An 11,823-nucleotide genomic window follows, 5' to 3' on the forward strand; every position below is an offset into this window, starting at 1 on the left:
TGCTGACCAAGATGCCCATTTGCCCATGTTTGGCCCATATCCCTCTAAACCTTCCCTATCCATGTACCTGTCCAAGTACCTTTTAAATGTTGTTAATGTACCTGCCTCAACCACTTCCTCTGGCAGCTCGTTCCATATACACACCACCCTCTGGGTGAAGAAGTTGCCCCCTCAGATCCCTTTAAAATCTTTCCCCTCTCACCTTAACCCTGTGCCCTCTAGTTCTTGATTCCCCAACCCTGGGAAAAAGACTGAGTGCATTCACCCTGTCTATGCCCCTCATGATTTTATACATAGCATAGCAGACTGAAGGGTGACCTTATAATGCTGCAGGGAATAAAGTCCCAGCCTGCCCAACCTCTCCCTATGACTCAGGCCCTCGCCCTGACAAAATTCTCATAAATCTTCTCTGCACTCTTTCCAGCTTAATGATGTCTTTCCTATAACAGGGAGACCAAAACTGTACCCAGTACTCCAGGTGCGGCCTCGCCAACACCTTGTACAACTGCAACATAACATCCCAACTCCTGTACTCAGTGCCCTGACTGATGAAGGTCAGTGTGCCAAACACTGCCTTCACCACCCTGCCTACCTGTGACTCCACTTTCAGGGAAGCACGTACTTGTACTCCTAGGTCCCTCTGTTCCACAACACTCCCCAGGGCCCTGTCGTTCACTGTGAAAGTCCCACCCTGGTTTGACTTCCCAAAATGCAGCACCTCGCACTTACCTGGAGTGAATGCCGTTTGCCAATCCTTGGCACACTTACCTCGCTGGTCAAGATCCCCCTGTAATTTTTGATAACTTACTTCACTGTCTACGATACCAGCTATTTTAGTGCCCAGTAGGACGAGCTATGTACTGGCTGAAAAAACTCCTGGATGGACCACAAAAATTCCAACCCCACCCCCCCTTCACCTTTCACACTAGGGTGATCCCAGTTAATACTGGGGGAGTTGTAGTTCCCTACTAATGGAACCTTATTACCCTTGCATCTCCTTGTGGATGAGGGATTCCAGACAGGAGAGTGTTGCAGTCTGAGAGTCAGGACATTCAGGGAAGCACGACTGGAATTCTCTCCCACAAAAACCTGGAGATTGCCGGACAGGTGGAGTTTCCAACACTTGTCACCTGTCAGTGAGAGGTGGGGAGGGGAGAGGGTGATGAAGGGGGGGGAGGGGTGGTGAGAGGTGGGCGCTGTCGAGTGAGGGGGTGGAGTGCTGGAGGTTGGGGACAGTGAGGGGTGAGGAATGTGGACTGAGGGGGCAGAGGAGCAGGGTTTGAGGAGAGTGATCCCTTGGAAAGGCTGGGACCGATTAACAGGAGACAACGTAGTTTTGTGTAGCGGATGTCCTGTCTCACAAATCTGATTGGGTTTTTGAGGAGGTAACTCAGAACGGTGTTACGGCAGAGCGGTGCACGTGATGTAACGTGGCCTTCAGACACGCCTCAGAATGGCCAACTGCAGGATAAGGGAATTAATTTAGGTAGGCATCATGGTTGGCATGGACAGGTTGGGCTGAAGGGCCTGTGCTGTATTACTCTGTAACTCTGTGAGATTTGGAATGATGGGGTTGGGGAGTGAGGGGCAGGGTGATGGGTTTAGGGAGTGAGCGGCGGGGGGACAGAGTTCGGGGAGTGAACGGCAGGGTGACGGAGTTCGGGGAGTGAGGGAAGGGGTGACGGGGTGATGGGGTCGGGGACTGAGGGTTGGATCCAGTCTCGGTGGGTACCAGGGCTCCCGTCGGGTGAATTACCAGCTGCCTTCCTGCCATCGTGGGTGAGATGTGCAGCTCTCCCTGCGACGTTGCATTAGCGGGTAGTGACAGTGGGGGGGGGTGGGAGGGTCCTGGTCCCCCCGAGGCCTGGTGCACCTCTCCCCGGACCCCCCACCAGTTACCGCTGCTGTCTCTCACCCTGGAGCAGGTCAGTCCTGGGCAGACAGTGAAGACTCCATCCTGTCCACCTGGAAGGTGGTGGCCTTCACTGCCATCAGCGTCCTCCTGGCCCTCCTCCTCCTCGTCTTCCTCAAGGCCTTCCAGATCCGGCTGAAGTCTCCTTGCCAGTCTGGGTAAGGAGGGGGAGCGGGGGGGTCGGTGTGGGGTGTCCGTGACCGTGGGGGTTGGTGTGGGGTGTCAGTTACCGTGGGGGGGCTGACGTGTACGCTGGGCTCCGCGCCGGAGGTTGTACGCTGGGCTCCGCGCCGGTGGTTGTACGCTGGGCGCCAGAGGTTGTACGCTGAGCGCCGCGCCGGTGGTTGTACGCTGGGCGCCGGAGGTTGTACGCTGGGCGCCGCGCCGGAGGTTGTACGCTGGGCTCCGCGCCGGAGGTAGTACGCTGGGCGCCAGAGGTTGTACGCTGAGCGCCGCGCCGGTGGTTGTACGCTGGGCACCGGAGGTTGTACACTGGGCGCTGCGCCGGAGGTTGTACGCTGGGTGCCGCGCCAGAGGTTGTACGCTGAGCTCTGCGCCGGAGGTTGTACGCTGGGCTCCGCGCCGGAGGTTGTACACTGGGCACCGGTGGTTGTACGCTGGGCGCCGCGCCGGAGGTTGTACGCTGGACTCCGTGCCAGAGGTTGTACGCTGGGCGCCGCGCCGGAGGTTGTACGCTGAGCACTGTCCCACCGTCGCAGCTCAGTCTGGGCATTCACCAAGGGCAAGGGAGAGGTTCAGTGGGTGTCAAAGTGAAGGATGTCACATCATCAGTGGCCTCTGAGAAAATGAACACGGCACTGTTTCAGTTCAACCAGCTCCAACTGGCAAAAGAAAATCAGCAACAAGTCACATACTGTATGCACAGAGTCACACAGCACGGAAACAGGCCCTTCGGCCCAACCGGTCCGTGCTGACCAAGATTCCCATCTAAGCTAGTCCCATTTGCCTGCGTTTGGCCCATATCCCTCGAAACCTTCCCTATCCATGTACCTGTCCAAGTACTTTTTAAATGTTGTTAATGTACCTGCCTCACCCACTTCCTCTGGCAGCTCGTTCCATATACGCACCACCCTCTGGGTGAAAAAGTTGCCCCTCAAGTTCCTATTAAATCTCTCCCCTCTCCCCTTAAACCTGTGCCCTCCAGTTCTTGATTCCCCAACCCTGGGAAACAGACTGTGCGCGTTCACCCTCTCTATGCCCCTCATGATTTTATACACCTCTATAAGATCACCCCTCATTCTCCTATGCTCCAGGGAATGAAGTCCCAACTTCTCTCCATAACTCAGTCCCTTGGGTCCCGGCAACATCCTCGTGAATCTCCTCTGCACTCTTTCCAGCTTAATGGCATCTTTCCTACAGCAGGGCGACCAGAACTGTACATAGTGCTCCCAAGTGCGGCCTCACCAACGTCCTGTACAACTGCAACATGACATCCCGACTTCTGTACTCAGTGCCCTGACTGCTGAGTGGTTGATATCTTGAACACTCTGCCTCAGGATGTGGTAGAATCGTGCAGTGACTACATCCAAGAGGCATTTAGTCTGGCTTTTGAATAGGCAAGGTACAGAGGATACGGTCCCAATGCAGGCAAATGGGATTAGTGTAGGTGGACAAAAAAGGCCAGCATGGACGTGATAGGCTGAAGGGCCTGTTTCCGTGCCATTGACTACCAATTCTACCAATTGTTAATTGGTTTATTATTGTCACATGTACCAAGGTGCAGTGAATATCTTATCCATACAGATCAATTCAAAACATTGAGATAGTACAAGGGAAAACAATAACAGAATGCAGAATAAAGTGTCACAGTTACAGAGAAGGTGCAGTGCAGGCAGACAATAAGGTGCAAGGTCATAACGAGGTAGATTGTGAGGTCAAGAGTCCATCTTATCGTGCCAGGGAACTGTTCAATAGTCTTATAGCAGCAGGACAGAAGCTGTCCTTGAGCCTGGTGGTACGTGCTTTCAGGCTTTTGTATCTTCTGTCCGATGCGAGGGGGGAGAAGAGAGAATGTCCGGGGTGGGTGGGGTCTTTGATTATGTTGGCTGCTTTACCGAGGCAGTGAGAAGTGTAGACAGGGTCCATGGAGGGGAGGCTGGTGTCCGTGATGTGCTGGGCTGTGTCCACAACTCTGCAGTTCCCTGTGGTCCCGGGCAGAGCAGTTGCCATACCAAGCTGTGATGCATCCGGATAGGATGCTTTCTATGGTGCATCAATAAAAATTGGTGAGGGTCAAAGGGGATGTGCTGAATTTCTTTAGCCTCCAGAGGAAGTAGAGGTGCTGGTGAGCTTTCTTGGCCGTGGCATCTACGTGGTTGGACCAGGACAGGCTATTGGTGATGTTCACTCCTTGGAGCTTGAAGCTCTCAACCCTCTCGACCTCAGCACCACTCACACTGGGGGTTTCGGGAGGAAACCGGAGCACCCAGGAGAAACGTGTAAACTCCACACAGGCAGCGCCCGAGGTCAGGATCAAACCCGTGTCTCTGGGGCTGCAAGGCGGCGTCTCTCCCCACTGCCCCAGTCGAGTGCAGCGGGGGTAGGGGGTGTAACGGTGCTGGTCCTAAGGTGCCTGGTTTGTGTTGCAGCGGTGAGGCGGAGGGGACAGGGAGCCAGACCTTCGTGGTGGTGGAGGGAGTGCCTGTCACGTTGCCCACCTATGAAGAGGCCGTGTGCAGCTGCTCGGCGGACCAGCCGGACCCCCAGCTGGAGGCCCCTGCAGCCCAGGGGGAGCAGGTGCTCCAGACATCCGACCAGAACCCCCCCGCCTACCCCGGCCGCATCACCGACCCGCTCCTGGCCGCCAACCCGGTGGCCCCCGTCCGGCCCGGCCAGCTGGAGTGCGCGGGAGCAGAAGAACGGGAGGGGTCCTCGCCGTCCATGTCCTTCGGCACGGCCGCCACCCACCCCATGACGGAGGAGACGGGGGACAGCCCAGCAACGGGGGACACGGTCTCCACCTCCCCCAGCCTCAGTGTCCCGGACGGTGAGTGCTCAAGCCGGGCGGTTACCGGGGGCAACGCCGCGGCCCGCGAGGGAGACGGGCCTGCTGGGTGTAGGGGCACCTGGGGGTGGGTATTGGTGTCCCTGGGGATGGATATTGGGGTCCCTGGGGGTGGGTGTTGGTGTCCCTGGGGACAGAGCACACAGTAGGGGTCCGGTGGGTAATTGTAGTTCGTGGGGCAGGCAGTTGAGCTGTGGGAAGTAGTTGGTGTCCACAGGGTCAGATGGGCCATGGCCCGGAGGCTGTTGCTGGGAGTGCGCAGAGCTCGACTGCGGACGGAGGGGTGGGGGGTGGGGGGAGAGGTTCCCCACCGTACAAGCAGGGGTCCACAAGAGCAGCAGAGGACAGAAATCAGACGCAATACCGTAAAATGCTGGGGACTCTCAGCGGGTCAGGCAGTGTCTGTGGAGAGAGGAACAGTCACCCTCTCAGGTGGAAGGTCTCCCATCATTGACCTGAAACTTTACCCGTCCCTTCTCTCTCCACAGGTGCTGCCTGACCCGCTGACTGTTCCCATCACTTGTACCTCGGACAAGGTGGTGAAGGAAACAACAGGGATCCCTCTACTTGGCACTCCCAGCCACTGAAGGCCAGAGCAGGGAAGTTACACTGGAACCGTGAGCAACGTTGATTAGGCCCCAACTGTGCAGTGGTGGACACCGTGACACGGGACCAGAAAGGGTGCGGGCACGTCCCAGAGGCTGCCCACAGGGCTGGGACCTTGTGGCTGTGGATGGGCCTGTGTTCCTTGTTACAATGGAGACTTTGGGGGGGTGCGGGGGGGGGGGGGTGGGGTGGGGTTATAATTGAGGTTTACAAAAGTACGGTGTCTCTGGACACAGTGAAGGGAAGGGACTCGTTTTGCTGGCAGGGGGTGGGTAACGTGGGGGAGGGGGTGGTGGTGGAGGGATGTAGGTTTAAGGTCACTGGGAAGAGGGCCAGAGGGGAGCTGAGGCTTCCACCCCCCTGTGGGAGGGGGTGGTGGAGGCAGAACCCTCCCCACGGTTACAAACGTCAAGGAATTGGGACGAGAGAGCACTTGAAGTGGCTCATGGTGCGCAGGGACACGATGGGCCGACTGGTCTCCTTCCGAACCACTGATTTGTGTTGTTTAAATCCACTTCATTCAGTAAATCTACAATATAACTAACTCGTACCAATAACAGGCACAATTATACTCGTGCACACTGTAGACTCATCACGACTTGATTTGTGAAACCACCGGGCAGTTGTAAAGCCGGCTGTCCCTCGTGGAGGAGACCCTGCTGCCCTCCCTGATCTCCCTGCAATTATTGATAACCTTCACTGCCTATGACTCCACCTATTTTAGTGATATCCACAAACCTGCTAACCTTGCCTTGTACATTCACATCCAAATTGTTTAATGTAACTAACGAACAACAAAGGTCCCACACCGGCCCCTGTGGAACACCACTGCTCACAGGCCTCCAGTCCGAGGAAAAAGCCCTTCAACTGTCACCATGTTCTTCCCACCATCGAGCGAATTCCCGGACGAGTCCAGTGGTTCAGAGGTGCACACGTTGGCAGGAGAACCCTGGGAGACCTTGACGTTGACTCCCCAACGTGTCAGATCAGGAAAACCCTCCTGATTCCCACCTCCCGTCCTCCCTCAGCTGATGGATCGGTGCTCCTCATTGTCAGCCAACGTATGGAAGGAGCAGCAAGGGGGCAGGGCAGAGCGAGCTGGGGGCGGGGACTTCAGTGTCCATCACCAAGTGTGGGCTGGCAGCTCGCAGCCCGGGCTCTGAGGGACAGAACCAACCGACTGGGTTAACGAGTGAACCAATGGCTGTGTAAAACATGGGTGAGGCCGCATTTGAGGTACCGTCTGCAGTTCTGGTCGCCCCGTTAGAGGAAGGATGCGGAGGCTTCAGAGAGGGCGGACAAGAGGTTCACCAGGACGCTGCCTGCATTAGAGGGCATGAGCTATAAGGAGAGGTTGGACAAACTTGGGTTGTTTTCTCTGGAGTGTCAGAGGCTGAGGGGAGACCTGATAGAGGTTTATAAGATTGTGAGAGGCAGAGATAGGGTAGACAGAGTCTTTTTTCCCAGGGTAGAAATGTCGAATTCCAGAGTGCATGCATTTAAGGTGAGAGGGGGAAAGTTCAAAAGGGATGTGCAGGGAAAATTTTTCACACAGAGAGCGGTGGGTGCCTGGAATGGGCTGCCAGGGGAGGGGTGGAGGCAGATATGATAGTGGTCTTTAAGAGGCTTTCAGATCGTCACATGAATATGCCAAATTAAACTAATCCCTTCTGCCTGCACGTGATCCATATCCCTCCACTCCCAGCATCTGCACAGACATGGTGGGCCGAAGGGCCTGTTCCTGTGCTGTTCTGTGTATGTAACTCGGGGGATAAACCAACCAGACCTGGTCCTGTGGCAGAGCCAACTGTCCGTGACACATTGGTAGAGGTGACCACTGCACGCACATTGTTGGACTCCCACCTTCAAACCCTCCACAGTGGTGGTGTGGCACCACGATCGCATTCAGTGGGATAAACTCAGATCTGGCAGCTCAAAATCGGGCGTTCATCAGCTGCTGCAGACCGTCGGCAAAGATCTACAGCGGCGTCATCTGTGACTGTGTGGTCCAGAATGTCCCTCACTCATTCCTACCAAGCCAGGGGACCGGGCCTGGCTCAGTGCCGAGGGCAATTCTCTGCATGGCACCAGGCAGACCCAGGAACAAAGTGCCACCCTGATGACGTTGGCACGGGGCTACACCTGAGAACATCGGGTAATGGACAGAACAAGTCAAAGCTCTGCAGCCTGGCCACATCGTCGTAGGACCCTGAGACCATTCACGGGGGGAGCGGGCTCCAAGGACATCCCCTGTCTCCAGAGGGCGAGGTGAAGGAGAAGGCTGAAGAGATGCACCACATTCAGACCGGCGCTCACACCCAGACCAGTGCTCACACCCAGAACTGCTCACAGCCAGCCCTGCTCACACCCAGCCCGGTGCTCACACCTGGACCTGCTCACACCCAGACCGGTGCTCACACCCAGCCCTCGTCACACCCAGCCCGGTCACACCCAGACCTCCTCCGGAGCTCCTCATTCCCACCAGCATCCACCTTCTGACAATTCGGGGCAGTCCTCGGATGTCAGGAGTGTGGGATACTGGAAGGATGATGGTGGGAACAGACAGGGTCCCACCGGAGCACTGAAGACCCGGGATCCAGGACGGTGCTAATTGCACGGTGGTGAATTATTGGATGGGTGGGGTGGGGGGTGGGGGGAGTAGGCTAAATCTCCCCTGGGATTTATTGTAATGGGATGAATCACCCTGGAGAGACCCCCACCCTAGGGAGACCCCCACCCCAGCGAGACTGCCCCCCAGGAAGACCCACCCCGGGGGGACACCCACCCAGGGACCACTCACCCTGGGGACCCCCCACCCTGCCGAGACAGTGACTTGCACCAACCCTCACGTGGTCACCCCCACATGGGGCAGAGCACTGCCAGGGTGAGGAGCAGCCCCTCCCTCCCTCACCAACACCCCCTCCCTCCCTCCCTCACCAACCACACCCCCCCCCGCCCCCATCACCCAGACCCATCCACCCCCACACGGGGAGAAAACACTGGCTGCAACCCCGACCCCAACCACTGACCCCTGACCACAGACACCCCGAACCCGACCCCCTCTAACCAGACCTACCTCTGACCACACCCCCCAGGACCTCAACACCCCTGGGGGGTGGGGCGAGGGGTTAGTGTCTGGGCTCCCCCCCTGTCTTGCCCGTGAACGTTGGGAGAAGATGTGTTCACTCACCTGTGGGTGGGGGGATGGGTCCCATGGTGTCCCACACAGTCCCAATGCCCGCATCAGTACAGAAGGTCTGACCTCGGTGTGGGTGCGGCCCCTTTATCCCCAGCGACCTGCCCTGCTGACTTGGGTCAGCACCCTGTGGTGTAGGGGGCAGCGTGGGGCGGGGCAGTGTGCTGGCTTGTGTTCACACCATCTGCCTGCACCGCCTGTCTGTAGACACACACACACAGCTGCCCCCCCCCCCCCCCCCCCCCCCCAGTTCAGTGCACCCTGTGCTGTGTGGGTCTGATCTGGGAAAACAGGCTCGTCAGCCCTGCCTCTGCTCTGGAAATTCCAGGCTCCGTGGGAAAGACTCCCTTGGCTGCGGGGCTGGGAGTGTGTGTGTGAGACTCAGTGTGCATGTGTCAATCAATGTGTGTGTGTGTGTGTGTGTGTGAGTGAGAGAGTGTGTGGACCCCCAATCACACTCACCCGTAATGGGGTGAGTGGTGGAGAGGACACTCCCTACCCCAGGCCCCTGCTGTTGGGGGCAGGGACCCGTTTCCTGACATACCTCACCCCGTGTCTGGACTGTGGAGCCCAGCCAACAGTCCAAGGGGTAGCCCCTCTCCAGCAGTAACCTGTTCCCCTCCCGCAGTAACCCCTCTCCCGCAGTAACCCGTTCCCCTCCCGCAGTAACCCCCCTGCCGCAGTAACCCATTCCCCTCCCGCAGTAACCCCCCTCCCGCAGTAACCCGTTCCCCTCCCGCAGTAACCCCCCTCCCGCAGTAACCCGTTCCCCTCCCGCAGTAACCCCTCTCCCGCAGTAACCCCTCTCCCGCAGTAACCCGTTCCCCTCCCGCAGTAACCCCCCTGCCGCAGTAACCCGTTCCCCTCCCGCAGTAACCCCCCTGCCGCAGTAACCCATTCCCCTCCCGCAGTAACCCCCCTCCCGCAGTAACCCCCCTCCCGCAGTAACCCGTTCCCCTCCTGCAGTAACCCCTCTTCCACAGTAACCCCCTCCCGCAGTAACCTGTTCCCCTCCCGCAGTAACCCCCCTCCCGCAGTAACCCGTTCCCCTCCCGCAGTAACCCCCCTCCCGCAGTAACCCCCCTCCCGCAGTAACCCGTTCCCCTCCGGCGGTAACCCCCCTCCCGCAGTAACCCCCCTCCCGCAGTAACCCCCCTCCCGCAGCAACCCCCCTCCCGCAGTAACCCGTTCCCCTCCCGCAGTAACCCCCCTCCCGCAGCAACCCCCCTCCCGCAGTAACCCCCTCCCGCAGCAACCCCCCTCCCGCAGCAACCCCCCTCCCGCAGTAACCCCCTCCCGCAGCAACCCCCCTCCCGCAGTAACCCCCTCCCGCAGCAACCCCCCTCCCGCAGTAACCCCCCTCCCGCAGTAACCCCCCTCCCGCAGCAACCCCCCTCCCGCAGTAACCCCCTCCCGCAGCAACCCCCCTCCCGCAGTAACCCCCCTCCCGCAGTAACCCCCCTCCCGCAGCAACCCCCCTCCCGCAGTAACCCCCCTCCCGCAGTAACCCCCCTCCCGCAGTAACCCCCCTCCCGCAGTAACCCCCCTCCCGCAGCAACCCCCCTCCCGCAGTAACCCCCTCCCGCAGTAACCCCCCTCCCGCAGTAACCCCCTCCCCTTCCTCGCAGGGTGGCGCCAGCAGTTACAGAACAGACACCACCCAGAAGCAGGCCCTTCACCCACCTCAACCATTCTTCCGTACTATCCCCGTCTCCCAGCACGTTGGCGATTCAGGTGTTGGTACGCGGTTTGCTGTTGTTTCAGCTGCTGAGATCTTCGTGTGTGCGCCATCCCGACGGGTCGTGCCTTACACAAGTACACCAAGGCAGTAAAAAGGAAAACAGAATAAAGTGTCACAGCTACAGAGAGAGTGCGGCGCAGGCAGACAGTAAGGTGCAAGGTCATGACGAGGTGGATTGAGAGATCCGTTCAAGAGTCTGACAGCAGTGGGTGGAAGTTGTTTGTCCAGGTCCCTGCCTCAGCCACCCTCTCACACGGTGTGTCCCAGACTCCAGCCACCCTGTGGGTGAGACGATTGCTCAGACAGGGTCCAGGTCAGCAGCCACTCAGTGGGCTGTAAGGTCTGGAGGGGCTGAAGGGCCTGTTCCGCTCTCCCTCACCCGGTGACCCGGATCCAGCAGGGCTCCCCACTATCCCCCGCCGGGAGCTGACGTGTCAGGCTTGGAGATGAGGCCGCTCCGAGTTGAATAGCCAGCTGACCGCCCCCCAGCCCCAGATGTTGGCCCTGTTGTCCCTGGGGGGTGGGAGGGGGCAGACAGGGATGGTCCCCCTGCCTCAGCCCACAGAATTTGAGCCTTGGCCGCTGACAGGTGATGGGCTGTGGCAGGCATCACACAGGTGAGTACACTGCCCGCCCTGGTGTTGGCCTGCAGCTGCCTGTGGGGACCCTCAGCTCCCCCCGCACCACTGCCTGGGTCCCAGAGATGTACAGTTGGGGGGGGGGGGGGGAGGAGAACAGGCCCTTCGGCCCACACTCCGCGCTGACCCGTTCCCCATTAGTCCCATCGCCCAGCACAGGGCCTACGGCTCTCTGGGTGATCCCAGTTCCCGTCTTAGATGCTGCTGGTGACCCTGCCTCCACCTCTCCCTCCGCCAGGGTGTCCCGGGGGGTCCCACCCCTGGGTGCAGGAGGTCTCCCCTCAGATCCCTGCCAAATCTCTCTCAACCCTCACCCAAGATCTGCACCCGCACCCCCGACACAGGACAGGTCACGGGCTTTGGGACCAGCTTCGGGGACAGGTCATTGTACCCCTACTGGGACCCCCACCTCCACCCCAACCCCCTCCGCCACTCCCACTGGGACCTCCACCCTGACCCCCACTGGGATCCCGACACACATCTCCACCCCAACCCCCACCCCCAGTCCTGCTGGGACCTCCACCCCCACTGGGAGCCCCATCTCGACCCCCACTGGGATCCCCACCCTGACCCCCAGTCTTACTGGGTTCCACATCTCCACCCCCACTGGGACTCCCACCTCCACCCCACCCAATCCCCATCCAGCCCCCATCCCGTGACATTCCAACCCCCCCCCCCCCCACCCCTACCGTGCGACGACCCAAC

The 11,823-nt window shown here is 59.1% G+C and overlaps 1 protein-coding gene across 1 annotated transcript in view; it reads left to right on the plus strand.

The window, feature by feature from the left end:
* The window catches only part of susd4 (sushi domain containing 4), a 28,353-nt gene extending 22,660 nt beyond the window's left edge, over window positions 1–5,693 (plus strand). Inside the window, exons 8-10 of the mRNA XM_052024122.1 lie at window positions 1,926–2,070; window positions 4,522–4,919; window positions 5,426–5,693. Coding sequence (XP_051880082.1) covers window positions 1,926–2,070; window positions 4,522–4,919; window positions 5,426–5,436 — 554 coding nt within the window. The 3' untranslated portion in view covers window positions 5,437–5,693. The remainder of the gene's footprint in view (window positions 1–1,925; window positions 2,071–4,521; window positions 4,920–5,425) is intronic.
* Window positions 5,694–11,823: the final 6,130 nt, after the last annotated feature.

This window comes from Pristis pectinata, chromosome 10 (genome assembly GCF_009764475.1).
Source record: "Pristis pectinata isolate sPriPec2 chromosome 10, sPriPec2.1.pri, whole genome shotgun sequence".
Taxonomy (NCBI): domain Eukaryota; kingdom Metazoa; phylum Chordata; class Chondrichthyes; order Rhinopristiformes; family Pristidae; genus Pristis; species Pristis pectinata.